Source organism: Molothrus ater, chromosome 17 (genome assembly GCF_012460135.2).
Source record: "Molothrus ater isolate BHLD 08-10-18 breed brown headed cowbird chromosome 17, BPBGC_Mater_1.1, whole genome shotgun sequence".
NCBI lineage: Eukaryota > Metazoa > Chordata > Aves > Passeriformes > Icteridae > Molothrus > Molothrus ater.
Genome location: NC_050494.2, coordinates 6,468,155 through 6,489,467, shown reverse-complemented (window position 1 = coordinate 6,489,467; position 21,313 = coordinate 6,468,155). Strand labels below are relative to the sequence as shown.

General features: G+C 49.6%; 1 protein-coding gene across 2 annotated transcripts in view; it reads left to right on the top strand.

Annotated features, from left to right (window-relative positions):
• Window positions 1-20,539, top strand: part of HNF4A (hepatocyte nuclear factor 4 alpha) — a 35,154-nt gene extending 14,615 nt beyond the window's left edge. Inside the window, exons 2-10 of one of the 2 annotated variants that reach the window (XM_036396027.2) lie at window positions 5,167-5,341; window positions 7,100-7,194; window positions 9,286-9,392; window positions 11,843-11,998; window positions 14,904-14,991; window positions 15,480-15,635; window positions 16,720-16,956; window positions 17,613-17,735; window positions 18,386-20,539. In XM_036396027.2, the coding sequence (XP_036251920.1) occupies window positions 5,167-5,341; window positions 7,100-7,194; window positions 9,286-9,392; window positions 11,843-11,998; window positions 14,904-14,991; window positions 15,480-15,635; window positions 16,720-16,956; window positions 17,613-17,735; window positions 18,386-18,528 (1,280 nt within the window). In that variant the 3' untranslated portion in view covers window positions 18,529-20,539. Of the gene's footprint in view, window positions 1-5,163; window positions 5,342-7,099; window positions 7,195-9,285; window positions 9,393-11,842; window positions 11,999-14,903; window positions 14,992-15,479; window positions 15,636-16,719; window positions 16,957-17,612; window positions 17,736-18,385 lie in introns of both variants that reach the window. The other variant, XM_036396026.2, reaches the window with a different exon arrangement.
• Window positions 20,540-21,313: the final 774 nt, after the last annotated feature.

The window sequence follows — 21,313 nt, the reverse complement described above, 5'->3', positions numbered from 1 at the left end:
GCACATGAGCTCTGGCCTGTCCCTCAGGAGCACTGACCAAATGACTCTTTCCTCTGCAGCAAAGGATCATTTATCACCATTCCCAAGTGAGAGAGGAGGGGCTCTCCCCTGTGCTCAGATTCAGACCTGTAGCCTCAGGGTAGAAGAGCTGTTCAGAAGTGCTATGTAGGTCATGGTTTTGGGGGGCAAAGGGCTGCTTGAACAATTCTGTGTGCTCCTAAAATGCGAATAGAAAATCATCACTAGCACAACTGCCCAAAGGCATGTACTGGTGTGGAGCCAGAGACCTTGGATTCATGCTGTGGCAGTGATGGCACTGTGGCCAGGGCAGCTCGTGGTGCCAGTGGGGTTGGGGCTTCATTGGGGTGCCTGGGAAGAACAAACACAAGGCACTGGGAGCCCAGATCAGCAGCATGTGGACTCGGCCACCACTGGTTGCGAAACCAGGGGCTGTTTTCAATGCAGAACAAACTGATACCAAATCATTAATTGCTGATTCTCTTGCTCCACGAGCCAGTGCCATTCAGAGATCGATTAAATTCCCACTCAATGATCTCGCAATTGCACTGAAAACTCTCAGTTCTGGCTGAAGTGGAGGAGTGGTGTGGAGCAGCTGGGGAGGAGGGCACAGGCAGCTCTGGCCCCACTGCCCAGCACCAGCAGGGTCAGACCCAGATCTGGGCAAGGCACAGAATCACTGCTGGTGCTGACAGCAGGCAGTGCACCCCCAGGAGGAAAGCTCCTGCTGCTCTGTTCTAACTTGTCTCATGAAACTTTTATGACAGATCAGCCAATACTCGAGGCTGGGGGTGTCCAGCACAGAGTGATTTCAGCTGTGGGACTGGAGTCACCCTGGCCATTCCCAGGGTGTCTGTGCCGCCCCTCGGCCCTGCTCGCTCTTTGGGCATGGCTGCAGAATGGGATCTGTTTATAGGGCATCCAGCCTCCAGTAACACTTGGTTTATAGAGAAGTAAAAGGAGCCATACATTTCACTTTACATAGCAACGTGTAAGTTTCCAGGCAGGAGCTGACCTTCTCTGACCGTGAGGGAGAGAAAAGGAGGAGTGGAAGGGATGGAGGGAGCAAGAGAAGGGAAAAACAGGGGTGTAGGCAATCAGTGGCGAGGAGAGGAAGGCAATGACAGAAATGGTGAAGAACCTTGTTCTCTTGATAGGGTTTTTTCCAAATTTTCCACCCCAGGTATAATTAAGAGCAACACCAGCAGCTCAGCATCAAGGTCAATAGCCCTTGCTAAGTGCCTGCACTCAGGAGCCAGGATCAGAAACGCCTTGAGATTCAATAATAAACAGTCAACAAGAATCACTGCTGCTCCACCAAAAAAAAAAAAAAAAGCTTAGCAGTATTCGGCAATGGGTGAGATGATTAAAGATTAACCCCCTGCCTCCTGCCTCCACCCCTCTGGGAGTATAGGCCTTGAGGCTCAGCAAATCCTTTCAGAGAAATATCTGAATTAAAAGACAACAGGTAGGGGACGCAGTGAAGGCAGAGGGAGGCAGGAGGGCCAATAGCCTGGGCCAAGGGAATCGGTACAATCTGGCCCGTGTTTGCCCAGGATAATGCGCCTTTCCAAAGCCCTCATAGACATGGAGATGGCAGATTACAGCGCAGCGCTAGACCCGGCATACACCACCCTGGAGTTTGAGAACATGCAGGTGCTGACTATGGGCAATGGTGAGTCCTCTCCACCTTCTCCCTCTGCTGGGTGGGATGAGCCGGGGGCTGCAGGAGGAGAAGTCCCTGGGGTGGCCACAAAAATGTTCCTGGGGAGGGAAGGGGTGTCAGATGGGGAGCGCTTGGGAGGGTTCTGTTTCCCCAGGGGAAAATAGAGGGGGAGAGCAGAGCTGTGTTTGGTACAGGTGGGATGGCGTCCAGCAGGCACACACCAGGAGCTGGCTGGAATGAGAGGTCCCCTCCAGACATTCAGCCCAGGGAATAGGGCAGGGGCTGAACATGGTGGGGGTCTCCCAGACCCCAGCCAAAAATTTCTGCCTGAAGTGCTGCTGATGGCTCAGACAGACAACTGACCCTGTGCCTCCAGAGCTGAGAGCCAGTGCCTGGAGCAGAAAGGCATTTAGCACCTGGTAAGGGTGAAAATCACTGCCAGAAGTGATTTAGGCACTGCCGCTTCTGTGAGCCACAGCCCTTCCCCAGTGCAGCACTGGGGTGTGGGGTGCCACCCCCTTCCCTGGCTCAGCCCCCAGTCAGAGGGACAAGGGGACCTTGAGAGGACAGACAAATGTTCCCATCCCTTCAGGAGAGTAGCATCACACCTCACCCTGCAGAATTCACATTGCTGGCCCACCCATTTGGGATTTGGGAACCAAAGAGTCTTGGTGATTAAATGCTCAGAGATAACAAGAGATTCCTCTCCAAGTGTCCCCTAAAGTCTCTCTAAATATGAGGCTAATAACTAAACGAAGCCACAGAAAGTGGCCCTCTGAGCCCTCTCCTTCCAGCCCAGGGCTGCTGGGCACCTCTGTCCCAGAAGGGCTGTGCTGGCTCTGTGGACTCTTCCATCACAGCCTGTGTGGGTCTTCCCTGGCCTATGGCTCTGCTCTGTCAGGGATGTAACATTGTGGTGCCAAAGTGGCTCTGCTGTGCGATAGCCCCCCACCACTCTGGGTCCCAGCCCCTTCTCCACTACTGGGGGCTGGTCCTACCCCTTCAGGTGCCTCTGGGCCACAAGTCTCCCCCTTTGGCTCTGTTGATATCCATCTGGACACTCTGGGACAAGCTCAGGCCCTGCTCCCTGCCCGTGCCCCTCTCCCCTCCAGCGAGCATCTGCACAAGGGGCTGTGATCTGCCTGCCCCAGAACCAGGGCTTCATGGAGCAGAGGGACAGGAGAATTCCCTGTGACAAGACCCAGTGTGACACTCCAGGAGTGGATGAGTCAGCTGGGGCAGGCAGCACCAACTCCTCTCCTCCTGGGCCCAGCTCCAGGCCAGGGACAGCCCTTGCTTCCAGGGCTGTTTTGGCACTGCCCTGGAGGACACACCTCCTGCAGGACCTCCACCGGCAGAACCTGTGCCTCTTTTTCTGGCCAAGGACTGCTCAGAGCCCAGCCACTGCCTGCCACAGCTCAGCCCCAGGGCAGCTGCTCAGCAGAGACCAAGTATGCCTCTCACAGGCAAAATGCACCCTGTGTTCAGACAGGCTCTTGAGCAGCTCCTGTCCTAACACAATGCTCAACTGTGAGGTCTCAAAGTCAGATTTTTTCTTTCTTCCATTTACCTTAACCCCTACCACTTGACTGCAGCAGCCAGAGCCCACATTTTTAGCACATATTTGTCAGAATAAACTTAATTGGAAAATTATCCATTAGGCAATAATTTCATTGTTGTTGACTATTAGACTGAGATGTTGCAATTTCCTTGATAAGAGTGCCAGTTTTTCCTGCTCTATGTTCATCTGATTACAGCCTGATAGATTGCTAAAAAGGGATTTATCTGGGCTGCCACAGATATACAAGTAATGGGATTAGAGGCAGATCAACTCTTCCTCTCACATCTAAGTCCTATGTTTAGCTGGAACTGGGGATTTGACTTTCCTTCTGGAGTGAGCTGCATTTAGCTGAGCCCTGGGGATATGCATGGAGGAAGGCTGTTTTCAGAAGCAAGCTGCTCACAGGGACAAGAGACAGCCAGAACAGCCTTGGGAAAGCTCAGGGCTCTGGGAGTGGAGACAGGAGCTTTGCACTGGTGCTGCTGGAGCTGCGTGACAGGGTGTGCCAGGCAAGGACAGAGAGGCAGCAAAGTGACTCACGAAGAAACACAGGAGGGACATGAGGAATTGGAAAGACAGAAAGCAGGCAGGGAAATGAAAGAAGTTGCCAGAGGTAGGGAGCTCAAGAATCCCTGTGCTCACTCACTGCTGGTTCTGTGCCAGTTACTCCTGCTGAGGGGTGGCATGAGCAGGATGTGCAGTACCTGCTGAAATACCCCTTTCTCTGAAAATAGAAGCTAAAAATGCAGCTCTGCCCCAGCCAGACTTGCCTTGGCCCCCCCAGCACCACAGCTGGGCTACCATGGGGAGCCCAGCTGGGACCAGCCCTTTTGCTGGGTGCCAGGTGGGAGCAGCTGGGGTCCTTCCAGGGTGAGCCTTAACGGAGTCCCTACAAAAACCCTGAAATCAGGGGCCAATAGACTCAAACATTAAAAATCCCTGCAGGTTTCTATGGCTTTGTAGATCCTGGGTATGATTTGTGACTGGCATTTCCACTGAGGGAGGGGGATGTGCCTGTGCTGACACAGAAAAACGTACATGGGAGGGGACAATTAGATCAACTGAATTAAGGGCTGATCCCTTCAGCCTTGAGGTTTGTTTGGCTTGCTGGAGGGGTTTAGTGTAGCCCTTGTATGGTTTTTAGCCTTTCAGATGTCCTTTCCTCTAGAGCCTGCTGCAATTCCCTATCCTCCAAAAAAAGCCCTGCAAGTCCCAGTCCCCCTTGGTCTGTAAGGACTGCAAGACAAATCAATTTCCACTGTGATCCTACCAGACTTTAGAAGATACCCAGCCTACAGCTTTCTCCATGCCAGAGTGCCACCTTTTTTCTTTAATCAGTCCTTCCTTGCATGGGTAGCCTTTGCCCACGTGAGTTTTCCAGCTGAAGTCATTTGAGTTTGCTATTTACCTAAAGTCTTGTTTTCCCAAAGAAGGGCTGTGCAAGCTGGAACTCCATGCCTGGAGGAGGGAACTGCTCAGGGCTGTCTTGGGCTCTTTCAGTGCTATAACACAAACACCTCCCTAACAAATCAGCTGCTCACCCTGAGCTGTAATGCCTCAGCTTTTACTCTGCATCAGCTTTTTCTCTGGCCACACTACTGCAGCCCAAAGTGTCTGCAAATCCCCGAGGAATTTTGGCTCTGTCCTGTGACTCCTGTAAAATGGGCTTCCACTTTATCTGAAGGCATTGCTGCTGCCAGGCCTTTGGGAAGAGGGATCTCACCATGGAATACAGGAAGTTTTAGTGCACCCAAAATGCAATTAAACACTGAGAGCTTACACACTCTCTCCTTACACATCTCTCACACAGCCAGGCTGCAGCTGCCTGGTTTCTCCAAGAGTCTCTGACTGGTAACTGAATTAGCAAATGTTGGCTGGCTGTCTCACTGTCTTCTTCTTTGCTGTGTCCTTCCCCAAGCAGACACATCTCCATCAGAAGCAGCCAGCCTCAGCAGCTCCAGCAGCCTCGGGGTGAGCACGCTGTGTGCCATCTGCGGGGACCGTGCCACTGGCAAGCACTACGGCGCTTCCAGCTGCGATGGCTGCAAAGGCTTCTTCAGGAGGAGCGTCAGGAAGAACCACATGTACTCCTGCAGGTGAGGACAGAGGGCACAGAGATCTGTGGCTCACACAGGACAGCCCCTCACAGCTCAGTGGAAAAGCCCTCCAAGTGCCCTGCATCCTCCCTGCATCCTCCTCCACTCTCCTTGAGCTAAGCCTGCACCTGGGAGGGCTCAGTGACTACCCTGACTTTGGGATTGATCACTGGGGAAAGACCCTGGGAGGTCCTGTCCCATACTTTAGGGGCCAAATGGATAAATCCTCCTGGGGGTTTGTTAGTTCACTGTAGACATCCTATCCCTAATGTTTACTGAGTAGCCTCAGCTCCTGCATGTGACTCAGTTCTAGACTGTCCTTATTGACCATCCAGGCCATGTGGCCTGCCATCCAGCTCCAGTGCTGTCACTGCCTGTTACATGACACAAAACACCTGAGGAGCACCATGAAGGGCAGCATAATATTCACTTTTCTGAGGATGAGGTACTCATGTTGCTCCTGAAATTCATGCACTGCACCTCATGCCATTGGGGGTAGTCCATGGCTCTCCTGTGCCATCAGCAGCTGTGACCTGCCTGCTGCTGGCTTTGAGCAACTCACAAGTAGAGAGTCACAAAGGAAACTGAAGAATCCTCAGTTCACAGTGTCTAAATCCCTTGGGCTTTTTCAGTCAGTTTCTCCTGATGGCCTGACAGCCACATGGAGAGCATGAGGTGCAACATGACCTAAAACCTGAGAGACAGAAGGAAGCCCCAGGTTTATGAGTGCCTGTGAAGCACATCATCATTTGCACCCCAGGGTTATTTAAGGTGGCTGCCCAGGGAGCCCCCTCACCACAACTCCATCAGAAAAGCCAAGATGCCCAGTTCTTTGGAAGCTGAGGCATTTATATGCACTACAGGAATATTTTAAGAGCTGCTTTCAGGCAACCATTTGGGCAAATCATAGCTTGGGGGCTTTAAAAAGCAGAGTAGAAGGAAGCCCTTTCAAAAGCTACAGAATTCAGCATGGATGGGAGCCCTTCTCCAGTTCTGTACTCCTTTGTCTTTACTCTGCAAACTAGATCAATCTGCTGTAAATTAGAGCAAATTTGCAAGTGAAATTCATGCTGCAAGTGGCCACCAGGCTCGTGAGTCACACACATAGGGGATCAGTTTTCCCCACCATGCACAGGGAATTTGATGACACAAGCCTGAAGGGAAGGAGCTGATTTCTTCCCAAATCCTCTGAAGTACAAGTGACAGCAGAGCAGTTTGCAGAGCAGCAATGCTGTCCAGGGGTCAGAAACAACCTCTGAGAATCCCAGATGTAGCCCTGGAGAGATACAGGGACTTAAACTGACTTCTTAAGCTCACAAATGGGCTACTACAACCTTCCACCTCTTTTTAAAATTCACAATAAAGGCATTCTTCCTTCTGTTCTGCTGGGATCTAACTCACAACAGCAGCTTCCAAGTTGGAATCACACTTTTAACTTTCCTGGGGGTTTGTTAATCCACTATAGACATCCTATCCCTAATGGTTACTGAGTAGTCTCAGCTCCTGTGTGTGACTCAGTTCTACTCTGTCCTTATTGACCATCCAGAGGCAGAGGGGAGAGCTGAGATTTTGGTGTAAAAAGGAAACCACAGGTTAAAGCAAGAGTGGAAAAATCAGAGATTGGAGCTCCTTTCTCAGGGTGAGCCTCTGGGAACCTTCTCTAAGCATGTCTTGGAGCTTGGGGCTCTGTCTTGTCCTGCCTTCAGGCTCAGTCTTGCTGCTCCTCACACCTTTCTTTCTTCCTTCCTTCCTTGGCAGGTTTAACAGGCAGTGTGTGGTAGACAAAGACAAGAGGAACCAGTGCCGGTACTGCAGGCTGAAGAAGTGCTTCCGAGCAGGAATGAAGAAGGAAGGTGGGTGCCTCTGCCCTCCCCCAGCAGCAGTCCCTCACCCTTGGGTATGTTTGGGGAAGCCCTTGCAGCCAAGGCTGGTCCCTGCCAGGTGCACACTTGCCCAGCCACCTCAGCCCTGTGTTCCCTGCACTGTGCTCTCCTGGGCACAGATCTGACCCCCACCACAGGGGGATTTAGGGAGGGTCCTGTGTCTCAGAACTGCCCATGTTTGTGCACACAAATCACACCCAGGGCTCTCCAGCTCACACTGACACACACAGCACCTGGGCTCCCACTCTGCCAGTCCACTGGAGGGGTTTGGGAATGCTTCTGCACATCACTGAAGAGCAGAAACTTCAAAGAAGGCCTGGGAATTTGGAAATACTTTGGTAAAACTGCTCCAAGTGCTCTTATCCTAGAGTGACCACAAAACCCACAGCTGGCCAGCTGAGTCCAGCAAAAGTCACACTGACATTTTGCACCTTTTTTCCCTGATAGATATATAGGTTCTTGCTGACCCTCTGCAGAGAGGCAGTGAGTTTAGTTTAGTTTCAGCCACAGCAGAAAGGATCCAGAGTAAAGTGGAGCATTTTTGCTATTTAACTGTATGAACAGAGTAGAGATATCCCTACATGACCCATGCTCACCCCCTCAGCTCCCCTACCTCCCTGTCTCTGCAGCCCTTACCAGCCCTTACAGGTCCCCATGGCAGGATTCTCCCCTTGTTTAGTCCTGTTTTGAGAAGGGGCAGGAGAACCTGTTGGCCTTGATGGTGCTCCTGTTAGTGGAGGGACAAACTGCCAGGGCAGAGGCATCCCACAGAGCTCACCCCATTCATGTCTCACTCATGGGAGGCATTCAGCCCCGTTATTCCATGCAGGGAAATTAAACCCCATGCTCCTCCCAGTTCACACTGCCTCAAGGAGAAACTTTGGAGTAAAAGGGTCCTTGAAGACAACAGGGAAGTACCAGTGTTACGTTGGTGGCTGCAGGAAGACCTCTGAGCAGGAACATTTATTCTCTGTAGAAGATGTGGTATCACAAGCAACTTTTCTTAACTTTTCCTGAAGAATATAGGAATCCTCCTCTCCATGCAGCTCATCCCCTGCCCAGAGCTGTGCTGTTGTCTGTTAATATTCAATAGAAGTTACATTAGGTGCATGACCAGCTAATACTGAGCAAACATTTGGAAAACATCATGGCATGACTGAACTCGGGGGCCTGCTACTGATAACAAGCAGCATAACCTTGAGAGCTCCTATTTACAGCCGCTGACTGCAGGGCTTTTCTCCTGGCCCAGCCTCATTATTACTTTTTATCAGCTGGATTTATACATGGAGAACATATCAATGCAGAGAGCCACCAGCCCAAGGCAGGGACTGTGCTGTTTCCCCTGCCATGGATCAATAGCTTATTTGAGCAGATGGCTCTGAGTGGCGTGGCCAGGGTGACTTAGAGCCAGCCCAGGCCTCGTGACACACAGAGCAGGCAAATCCTCCCCCTCCAAGCCCTCAAGACTACACCAAACAGGGAGGCACACTGGGGTGAAACCTGTCCTGGGATGGTTTTACAATAAGGTATGAGAGAGCTCTTTTGCTCTGGATGAATCAGCAGGAACAGTTCTGCACTTCCTTCCTTATTGTAGTTGAGACAGAAGTTTTCCAACTACACCTAAACAGTGCAAGGAGCTTTTCTGAATGGAGCTCACAGGAGTCATGTGGGCAAGGAAACCTCACAGATACTCCTCCATTTCACACATCAGCTCTGGGCTGCATACATGAGCATGGCCACCCTTTCAAACCCCATATCATGAAATCAAAAACTCAGATCCTTTGCCAGGAAATTTTCCCCACTGAACTCTACAGGTGTTTTGGGTTCTGAATCAACACCATCCCTGGAAAATCTAATAAAGCAAATAAGAAATCAGATCCACCAGATGCAGTCAGCTCTCACTGGCATCCATCGCAAACCAGACACGGCCGCACCTCCGCCCTGCCTGGCAGGGAAGCTGGGAAACTGCAGCTAAGGAAGGGGAATGCCAGAAGTCTGTGCTAGTTTTCAGTGTGCATTGCCATGAACCACCTGCAGCTCAGCCAAAATCCTCTCTTGCAGCTGTACAGAATGAACGGGACCGAATCAGCACCCGCAGATCAAGTTACGAGGACAGCAGCCTGCCCTCCATCAATGCCCTCCTGCACGCAGAAGCACTGGCACAGCAGGTACCTCTTCTTCCTTCTTTACCAAGTACAAAAGCATCAGGCACTACCTGGAGTGTAGAGCCAGCTGAGTATTTAATAGCCAAGTCTTCAAATTATCACCTCTTTTCTAAGTGGTTCATCTGCCAACTCAACACTGATTTTTCAAAAAGCATTTGTTACCTGAAACCGTCCCTTTGAATCTCCTTAGTCCAGAACTCAGTTGTAACAATATGCAGTGATCTGTTCTGCTTTAATGGGACACAGGAAGGCTGGAGAGCCTGATGGAAGAAAGTAGGGTAGAATCATTGCATCCAAAGAGCTGTGTCTGCCTAAGCCCACGAGGGGCTGGCCTTGCATGAGCAGCCTCCCTTCCCCATGAGCTGTTAGGAACTTTGGATTCCTGCACAGTTTCATGAGGAATCAGTTTCCTGCTTGTTTTATGCAGATACCTTTTCCAGTGCTTGCCTGAAATTCCCTGTTTCCACTCACATACTGCCAAGATTCGTTTCCTAGAGTGTTCACATTGCAAAGATGACTCTGATTTAAGAGGCTGGATACTGCAAATGGTGTCCACAGCTCTGGGAGGACACAGGACAGGATGGGCACACACAGCCTGCAGGGAGGGTTTGGCTGTGAGAACAAGTGATGAGGATGGAGCTGTGCTGGAAGCAGGAGCTGCCACTCTTCAGGGAGCTGGGGAGAACAGAACTCTGTGTCCTGGGGAAGACAAGCAGGGGGTTGAGTTGGCAGCCCATGCTGCTGCAAGGGTTACACTGCCCTGAAGGCTGCCCTGGGAGATGCTCCAGGACAGGATGTGCTGTGCTCTGGGCTCCACATGAGGCTCGGGCTGGAAGGTCCACTTCCCTAAGGAGGGGATATGCCAGAATGGCCAAGGGCCAAACTTGTGCACAAAAAGCACATCCAATCTCATCTCACATCTCACCTTGTCCTATGCAGGCCCGAATATATTTATATACCGATAAAAACAAGATTGATGCTGCTCCCAGAGGTGTGAGATAATGGGGTCTCCAGTCACCACATCTACAAGGGAAGGGCATCTCTGGGGCTCAGAGTCCTGCAGTGCCATCACATGAAAGCAGGGTCTGCTGATAAAAACTACAACCATGGACAAATCCAGGGGAGCTTCTGCTCTCCCACAGAGCACAAAGAGATTCATTAAACAAGGCAGGCTCCAGCACGGTAATTGGTAACTTTTATGTGCCTTGCTAATTAGAACAAGATACTGCTGAGGAGCTGCTTTCTCCAAGATCTAGGGTCACTCACCCAGAGGTTTTTATTTATTTGCTAAGCCTTCCGGGCCCTCTGATTAGGGTAATACATGGTGAGATTTTTACAATCTTATTTATTCAATAATAGCTGGTGAGCTGGAAAGCCTCCAGGTAATGCAACCTGAAAAAAAAAAAGAAAATGCAGGTGGTATTTGAATTTCATTTCCTTGGGGAGGCCAGCAGGGTCTGAGCTGAAAGTGCTGGCAGGAATAGGACAGGAAGAGCTGATGTTGTACAAGAGCACAGAGGGCAGGCAGAGGGCAGTGATGGGGTTGAGTTAATTGCTTACAGAAGCATGAGGATAAAGTAGTGACTAAGGGCAAAATTTTAGATGACCTGGGTGAGCAGCTATGCATGAGAACCAGGCAGGAGGTTGGGTGCCTGGTATGGGGGAGATGTTCTGTCCAGCTCTGTGTGACAGCACTTGCAGAGTTGTCAGGGTTGTGCTTTGCAAATGAAGTGGCAATCACAAATAATTTGCCATGTAACGAATGTCACCCATGCTGTGGGCATGTTTGAACTTGCCCAGTTTTGCCAAAAGGACCTAAAAGCCAATGGGAGGTGGGAGACTGTTATCTTTAAAGTCTGTCTTTAGCTATTCAGAGTGGGTGATGTCAAATGTTAATGACCTGGTGCTCACAGAAAGCAACGTCAGACCTAGAAAGCTGTGGCCTGGTGAGCTCATGATGACTCAGGAGAGGAGCAGAGCCTGCTCTCCTCCTGTGGAAAGCAGACAGGGCAGCTCTGGCCAAGCCCTGCCTCTGGAGCAGGCTGGAAGGGGGAGCAGCTCTCTGCACTTTGGTGGGTAGATGTGTCCTTTCTGCTGGTGAGGCTGACTGCCACACAAGCCCCTCTGTTCTCTCCTGGATCTTGACTGAGCACACTTGCTCAGTGGGAGGAAGATCCTGGCTTTAGGAATGTTTCCTTGAAAGTCTATTCAAGGCATTGCAGTTTACCAAGATGATGCACAGCCTCTGCTCTGCAGCGTTTCATGTTCAGAGACCCCAGGCTGATCTGACTTTAAATGAGTCTTGTTGGGTCACCTGTTCTGGGAGCTGGGTGTGTGCAACAGAAAAATGTAATTATAATTTCTGGAGTCTGCCCAACCCATGGGCTGGGGATTTTCCTCTCTGTGGTTCCTCTGTGGCACGGAAAGCTGAAGGATCTCTTCTCTCCTTCCAGATATCATCCCCTGTTCCTGTGCTCAACGGAGACATCCGAGGGAAGAAGATTGCCAATATTTCTGATGTGTGTGAGTCCATGAAGCAGCAGCTGCTGGTGCTGGTGGAGTGGGCCAAGTACATCCCCCCCTTCTGTGAGCTGCCCCTGGATGACCAGGCAAGTCTCTCCATCCACCCCACCTCGCTCTGCCCTGGTAAAGGCAGCGGGGAGCCAAAGCCAGCTGAGACCTTCAGAGAAAATGCTCATTGTGCACGCTGTTATCCTGACTGCTGCAGCTGATTGGGAACAGCATCCATACAATGCCAGCCCAGGCCAGGAATCCATACAATGCCAGCACGGGCCACTTGCATGTGCCTCTAATCAGCCCATGAGCACAGCCAGATAACACTGAGCTTGAATTAGGTCGTTATCAGATGAGCATTTTGGGGTCAGCCAGTCATTTATTAATTATGGTTTGCACAGCACTTTGAAAACCTGAAGTGCTTGACAAATGCTTGGGGTAATCAGAATTAGCAGGAGAGATTTCTAGCCGAAGGTCTGCCCAAAATTTAAAATCTGCCTGTCTCTTGCTGCTTCCTGCCTAGGGGTATGCTTGTACCCATGCTCCTAGCATGGAATTTTGAAGCTATACACTAGTTTGCTCCCAAGGCAGTGGAAAATCTTTTTTCTAGGATTAAAAAGCAAGGATCTATTTGCATTTAACAGAAATTACTAAAATGGCATTTGTGGGTTCCCTAATGAAGACAAGCACAGTGGCTTTGGTGTCCTCTCTAGAACTGCACTGCAGGATCCCAGGCAGCCTCAAAGACGTACAAGAAGAAGCCTCCTGTGGATGTCTGAGCTTCAGAGGTCTGCAGTAGGTGTTGGAGGACATGATGTGCCCAGCCTTGAGCAGCACATGTGGCTGGGATAGCACTTCTGGCAGGGCCAGCACAGGTCCTGTCACAGGCAGGAAGGTATTTCCAGTCTGTCCAGTGCACAGTCACAAAACCAGCATGTGTTCTCTTTAGCTAGGACCAGTCTCCAGCCCTATTGACCTAGAGGTAATTTTTATATAATGAAGAAAAAGGATATCCAGTTGAGAGTGTCCAGCTGATCAAAACCCCCTGAATCCTAAATCTGAGCTCTTTAGTAACCACCCAGTAGCACCCAGAGATCTGGGGAATTCAGTGCTCTTAAAATGGGAGCATGTTTCCTTCTTTTCTATTGTGTGCAAGTGCTAAATTGTTTAAAATTATAAGAAAGCTGTTAAACTGCTAAGGAAAATACAATTCATAATTTCTGGAAACCACAATGGACTCCAATGGCAAATGCCATTTACACAGCATATATAAATGAATAGGCTGCAGCCCAGCACAGACCTGGGGCAGCTCTGCACAATCCATCACATCCTTGTGCCATTTGGAACAGAGGCCCTAAACCTGGCCAATAACTCTGCAAACTACAGCAACTTCCACATGAGCTCATTTTACAGTTGTGGGGCTGCAAAATTCCTCAAAGGAGAAAAGAGAGCCTAAAGATGGCACAGTTTGAACTCTTCCTTCCCACAAGGGAGATGCTGCTCCATGAAACAAATCTCCTTTTGTAGAAAAGATTACACCCAACCCCTCATTCTCCTTCTGCACCAAAATGTCAAAACTACCATGTTTTGTGGGGCAAAGACATTTCATCTCAAAGTTCAGGTTCTGCTTTGTTGTGTTACAACTGTATATTTATCCTAATTCACAATGGAATGATGTATCTCAGGTTCATCACTGCAAGAACAAATATCAAATGAGATGGTTTGGCCTTCTTGAAATAATTCACTTTAACCCTGCTCAAACAAGGAAATTCTGTGGACACAAAAAAGGTGGTTACAAACTGAGCCTTCTTGAACTTGCAATAGGCAGGAAATTTTTAGGTGAGAGCTTCACTCTTTCCTGGGGGCTATTCCTTGTCATAGCTTTGTCAGGTAGGAAAGCTCAGTTTTGTGCAGCTCTGATAATTCCAACAGCTCAGCTAACATATCCACCCATGTTTGCACAGCAATAGAGAGAGGCTAGATTTTGGCATCTAGATAAAGATTCCCCAGTATCATGTGTGCACAGTCTTTTTGCAAGGATCTCTATTTATTTTGCATAACCTTTTTTACCATCTGGGGTGGAAAAAAAAGGCAAAAACCCCTCTCCTAGACATCAGCATCTTTGCTAACCAGAGCTCTCTCCTATGGGTGATACATTCTCCTTGCATTCCTGGTGGGGTAAGACTTGTCTTGGCTTTGACAGATGCTGAGGGTAACACACTGGAAAAGTGGACCATTCCCATCAGGACATACTTTTCAGCATTTCTCTATTAATGTTTAATTATTGTTTTCTCCAGCAGAAGGTCCTGGCTGGACATTAAGAAGTCTCTGTGTCAGGATGTCCAATTGATTGTTAACTTCTCTTTCTGCCTAAATCTCTGAAATTTTTAACTGAAGGAGGGCAAAAGATTCAGAACATTCTCAGGAGCCACTGGAGGGTGTAAAGTGAAACACTTCAATCATTAACATCGGAGGAGAAAAACATCCCTCTGTCTTCCCTGTCCCCAGTTCCTATGGCTGTGCAGGGGATGAGTGGCCAGGGGGTGACCCCACTGCCCAGCTGGACATGGGTCCCCATGGGTGTGATTGCAGTGGGAGGTAGGCACAGCTCAGAGGGACAGCAATGTCCAGCAGCAGGGGCTGTACTTCTCCTCACTTCCCAGGATGGAGTGTGGTCCCTGCTCTGCACTTGGCTGTCTGCAAACAGCCCACACTGGTGGGAGGTCCTGGGACAGTCTAGCATGGTCCTGCTCATGGCATCTGTCCTGAATATGGGATATTTCAGGTACTGTCTCCTACCTGCTGGTTCTGCTGGATTTATATAACTGGTTTAGCACAGAGCATTATTTTATCTCTTTCTCTGCCTGTAACTGAAGAGGGGCCCTGACTCCCATCCTTGAGTGCAGTACAGGAATGCTGAGCTTTCCCTCTTGCTGACATGAAATCACAGTTTTGTCTCAGTCTCTGCATCACCCAAATAACTTTTCCCTGCCCTTGCAGGTGGCACTGCTACGTGCACACGCAGGGGAGCATCTGTTACTGGGAGCTGCCAAGAGGTCCATGGTGTTCAAGGATGTCTTGCTGCTAGGTAAAAATTGCACTTTGCTCCCAGCCAGTCTGCTTCTGTGACACTTCCCTGCTGGGGTGAAGGAGAGGGTGGTTCAGTGTTTGTGGACATCCTTTTTGCAGGGTGGTGGCTTGAGCTGTTCTGTATTTTAGCAAGCACAGGCAGGCCTGGCTGACATCAAGGCCTTGAGGTTTGACAAAGTTGGGGACTGTGTGAACATTTATGGTGCATCCCCAAGTTTGTGTAAGCAGGCCGTGGTGGGATTGAGAAAAAAGCTCTCACCCATTGGTCAGCTTTTCCTCACTTGGGTGACTCCTGTGTAATGATGAGCTGCTCTAGTAAAACAGATCAAAGTTTCTGGTGTTCTGAGACAGAGTAGGGGCTGAAGGAGGAACTTCTTAATTCTTCCACCCACTAAAATTATCTCAGCATTAGCTCCCTACCTTTTGAACTCCTTGTCACCCCAGCTAAGTCTGAGCAATGACAAGGTGATGGTGTCTGTGCTGCAGGCAATGATCACATCATCCCACGGAACTGCCCCGAGCTGGTGGAGGTGAACCGTGTGGCCATCCGCATCCTGGACGAGCTGGTGCTGCCCTTCCAGGAGCTGCAGATAGATGACAATGAATATGCCTGCTTGAAAGCCATCATCTTCTTTGACCCAGGTATGCCCCAGCTTGGGGAAGGTTACCATCAGAGGGGCCTAGTCTGGATTATGCTGACTGACACCAGTCCTGAGTGGTGGAAAAGCTGCCTGGTGTTTCTCTCTGGGCCAAATTGTTCTTAAAAAGGGAGGAGAGAAGTCAGTCTTGAGAAAGATTGTCCATTGCTGTTATAGTAGCTTTTTTGAGCTAGATCTTATAAGCTTTTGGAGGGCTATAACACACTTACAATAGCTCAGCTACTTTTGGAAGCATAAAAATCAGCAAGATGGCTTCTGTTGCAGAGTTAAAAACAAAAAGGTTTAATAAAAGGCAAAATAACAAACAGAGAAAAACTGAGTCAAGTGTAGGAAGTCCTTGCTCTTAGTAAACACCTTACAAAAGCGATCAGTTTCTTTGTTCACTTCTTTTTCTAGTAAATTGCCTAAGCTTCTGTCCAATTAACTATCCTTAAGTTTGAGGTGAAGTCTTCTAAGCCTATGAAGTAGCTTTTTCACTAATTAAAGAGAGAAACTTCTAAGCTTCTTCCCTTCTTAAGGAGACAAAAAATAGTTTTGCCACTCCGTCAACAAAGAACACACTCATATAAAATTTCATATGTAGCTATGATATTTTATGAAAAATCCCTTCGCTAGGATTTTTCTCTTGAGAAGCTGAGAGGCCTCAGGAACAAAATGTAGACAATAATTATCTGCTGCTATGGAATGCAACAGGTGCATCTTTGATCATGTGGTTGTTTCTAATTAATGGCCAATCACAGTCCAGCTGTCTTGGACTGTCTAGTCAGTCACAAGATTTTATTATCATTCCATTCTATTGCTTGCTAGCCTTCTGATGAAATCCTTTCTTCTATTCTTTTAGTATAGTTTTAATATATATCATAAAATAATAAGTCAGCCTTCTGAAACATGGAGTCAGCATTCTCGTCTCTTCCCATGTCGGGGTTGCCTGCGAACTTCCACATCCTAACCCTATCCACCGCAGCAGACGATGGGCAATCAGGGGCAGCTCCCCTCAGGCTGTGCCCAGCTGTCACTGACAGACAGCAGCCTGGAGAGCTGAGAGCTGGCTGTGTGGGTCGTTGCAGATGCCAAGGGGCTGAGTGACCCGTCCAAGATCAAGAGGATGCGGTACCAGGTGCAGGTGAGCCTGGAGGATTACATCAACGACCGGCAGTACGACTCGCGGGGCCGCTTCGGGGAGCTGCTGCTGCTGCTGCCCGTGCTGCAGAGCATCACCTGGCAGATGATAGAGCAGATCCAGTTCGTCAAGCTCTTTGGCATGGCTAAGATTGACAACCTGCTGCAGGAGATGCTGCTGGGAGGTGAGTACTTGAGGGTCTGACAAGAGGCCTCTTGGTGTTCCCTGATTGTTGTCCCCTTGAGACCCTCCTTGGTCACTGCTCCCTATCCAGAAAAGTTAGAGACAGCTAGTCTGCAGGACTCACACAAAATCATCTCCCCTGTCCTTGACAGGGGGAACCAAGGGTCCTCTACTTCTTCTCATCTAAAGAGATGTATCAGCTGTGCCTCTGCTTACAGAGAGGCACCTCCAGCCCTCTGCATAAACTTTGCTGTGCACCCCCCAGACTCCCACCTGGCAGCCATTTCACCAATCCTCCTCTGTCAGAAGGGACTCATCCAAACAAAAAGGTCTGAAAAGCTCAGGTTGAAAGAACATCCTAGATTTTCTAGTGGGAGCATCCAATGGGACAAAATGAAATGAAAAGTTCCCGCTGTGCTATTCTGCATATGGAGGTGTGACTAAGGAATATAATTCTTTATGAGAGGACATGGAGGCAGCAGGCAGGGGTTAGTTAGTTCAAGGCATGCATGGAGGAAAAAGGGAAGGGTGTGCTCCAATCACCTGTGCACAAGGGGATGGTGCACAAAGCCTTGGACATTTGGGTACAGTGGGTGTGCCCATCTAAGCTGTCTCCTTCTGCCACTGTGACAATTAATGTCTTGTGCATGTTCTTAGGCTCATCAAGTGAAACACCGCACACCCACCACCACCTGCACCCTCACCTGATCCAGGAGAACCTGGGAACAAACGTCATTGTGGCCAACACAATGCCTCCTCAGATGCACAACGGGCAGATGTGTGAGTATATCCAGAGACAGAGAGCTCCTGGGAGAAACCAGGAGCTTTCCAGTGTGCCTGTGGAGGTAGTTTCTACCTTGCATGGAATTCTGCAAGCAAGACAAAGTCTCTGGTAATGAGCGTGTGAGAAATTCCTATGCAGAAAGGAGGGAAAGACAAACAGAGAGGTGGGTTAGATTAGATTAGGCCAGACTAACTGATTCAACAAGATACTCCTTGGCAGACTGCAACTTTTACATAGCCCTTAAGGGATGAATTATCCTATCCAGAGCTTAGTGAAATCAGTGGAAAGGCTCCCCTTCCCTTGAGTGGTTCAAACACACCTCAGTTTGTCCTCTGCAAAAACACAGGAGGATCTGGCCCACCACATGGGGCCACCACTGGGGACCCTGTGCTGAGATGAGCTTGGCTGACCAAAAATGTGGTTAGTAGAGGTCAAAATGTCAGCAAAATGCCCTTATTTGATGTTGGCTATTGTGGTTCTCCTGGGGCATCAAACCATGCCTGCATGTCTGGGCTGCCCTACAGCAAACACAAAAGCCCTTAAGAGGCTCTGCTGTGCTGACATCTGAACCCTGCATGACTGAGGACAGATCCCAGTGCTGTCAGGTTTGTGAGGCCCTCTTTTAATTCAGTTTCTCTCTCTTCAGCTACACCAGAAACTCCACAGCCTTCTCCACCTGCAGGCTCAGGATCAGAGCAGTACAAGCTGCTGCCTGGAGCCATTGCAACCGTGGCCAAGCAGCCCACGTCCATCCCACAGCCTGCCATCACAAAACAGGAGGTCATCTAGCAAACCCCAGCCAGCCAGCCTCCTTCAGAACACCGTGTGGGAGAAAAGCCCAAACTGACTCTGCCACTGTGAAAAGAGAAGCCATCCAGAGGTCCCTGGGCACGGACACACGGACTTGCTTTTTGGACTGACCACCACCAGAAGGTGTCTTCCTGCAGCTACGGACAGCACGTGCCATGGGCAGCCCCAGAGTCCCAGAACTAAGGCTGAAGCCTTGCCAAAACCCTCAGTCCTTGTAAGGAGGGCCAGATTCCTGCCTCCCTCTGCGGGGAGGTAGCAGTGACTGGCTGGGGACAGGCTGCTGCCCCACTGCCATCGCAGCACCGGTTCAGCCACAGCAGACCCTGTGAACGAGAATTCCCTGTGCTGTGGGAGTGGAGGGCTTCCCTCCCGCAGCCATGCCAGCCCCCTGACAGTCCCCAGTCCAGCCAGACTTGATGGAGGTGGAAGCTCCCCCAGGAGCAGCACAGCAGGTGAAGCACATGGGGTTTGCCCAGGCAGCACTGCCAGAACTGCTCCTCAGCCTTGGCTAGTCCCAGGTCTTTGCGTGGTGTCACCCACCTGCACTCTAAGCCCCCCAGCCAGATCTAATAAATCTTTTCAGCTGATGCTGGGGCAAAGTCTGGCCCACCAAGATACTCCACTGTTTGGATCCCTCTGCCTCTTGAGGGGTTTTGATATTTCCGTGCCATGCCTGCCCTCTGACCACAATGCTCAGAGAGGCAACCACTGCCAGACCCTTCCCTTGCAGCACTCACTGCCTCCTGGCAATCAGAGGGACCAAGGGATTCCAGAGATTTCAGCTAATGGGGTGGGGTCACCCCTTTGCAGGCTGGCAGCACTGCCCAAATATCACTGGCCCAACTACTGCTTGTCAGCAGTCAGAAGACCACTGGATGCCTATTTGAGAGGGAGTGGGAGAAAGATGTAGGAAGGGGAAAGACCTGTGGGGTGAGAAGAGCTTGAAACTCACAGGCTGGCCCAAGGTCTTGGGCTCTCTAAGTGCTGGGAGCATTGGGACCCAGGATCTCAGTTCAGACCCAACTTAATGCTAAGATATGCCACACAATCCACTTCTCTAGTGCAGTGCCACTCCTTCAGCTTAGAGTGAGTGGCTGATAACAGATTTATAGGTCTTCATAACATGATAAGAATTCGTTATGACTCCTTCAGACCTCAGAGTGTTTGAGAGCACCAACCTCAAAAATACAATTCTTGGGGTCCTGCAGAGAAAAGCCCCAGAGGTCAAGAAATAATCCTGTCTCACCCAAGCCCCTTGGGTCTGCCCCAGCCTTGGGTGTGCCCACCCTGCTCTGCTCCCTCCTGCCCCTGTTCCTCTGCCTGCCTGTGCCAAAGCCCTGTGGATCTGACCTTTGGTTTACAGCTGAAAGCAGGAAAGGAGCCCTCCTGCTGCAGGTGCCAGCAGGGCTGGAGCTCCCAGAGCCCTGCACCACGGCAGGCCTGAGTCCCTGCTGGCCTCTCAGGAGGATGAGGATGGTGGTGGCCCCATGGCTGCCAAGAGGTCTCTGGTGGGGACAGATCTGAGCCAGCTCAGCCAGAGGAGCTGCAGGTCTGTCCCTTGATTTCCAATGCAAAATGAAACCCCTCGTGCTGGCGGTGTCAGAGGTGCTGTATGGTCCCAATGCTGGTGGCATCGTACCAAGTAATTTATTGCAATGATGAATCCAATCATTTTCTGTAAATTATTTTGTAAATCACATTGATTATTTATAATTGGGAGATTAAATGCAAAAAAAAACCCCTCAACCCTGTAATAACCAAGCTGTCTTTTCCAACTGCAGCAACCTTTTTTCCTGTACGTAGACATACTTTGTGGGGAATTCTTTTTGGTCCATTTGCACCAAGTATTCCTTATATTGTACATTAATTTTTGCTGGTTTCTGCCTTCCAATGGAAACAGAAGAATATTTCTTCACAAGAGTTTGTATTCATAAAAAAAAAGAAAAAAAAAGAAAAATAAATGCAAAAATATTTTCTAACTTTTCCCAGACAGATGGATTTCTTTCTTCTAGGAGGATTTATTTTAAATCAAGGGGCTAACCTCCCTGTTGGTCTGAGCACAAAGCATATGTGTGTATGGAGAAAAAAGCCCAAACAAGTGTTTGATGCTGTTGCCAGCTGTCACTATTTCCTGGCAAGCCCAATGTGTCTGTCCTGAAGCCACGTGTGCTGGAATCATAGATTGAATGACAATCCCAATTTTCATTAAAAGAAAAACAAACATGGAGAATAAATATTTGCTTTCATGATTTCAGGGAGCTTAAAGGCTTGAAGTAACCACATTCTGAAAGCCAGGCAAAGGAACCTAAAATATATTATTCACATTTCAAGCATGTTCATTTTATGTCCCTCTTGTATTTCAAAGGTAATTTCTGAGCACTTTGGGGTGGGTGATTGTCCTTTGTTTCAAACACAGCCACCCTACTGCTGGCAGCAGGTGGGAGCCAGACTGAGCCTATGGGCCACAGTAAGATGATCAAGTGAAAATCAACTTATCACTGGCTGTAAAGGTGAAGAAATACACTGGCAATTAGAGAAGGCTCTTAATGACCTGCTTTCCTGACCACGGGAGGCTGTGCTCAGCTGTAGCATGCCCAGGAAGAGAACAGGAAGAGAGGAGAGGTGTAGATGGCTGTAAAGATTAGGTCTCTGGGAAGGAGCAGCATCCAGCATTTCCAGCTCTGTCCGCAGGAGCTGGCCCTCATTTACCCCATCTCCTGCCTCTGATGAGAGTCGAGGTGGGCAGTCTCATCCTAGTACAAAG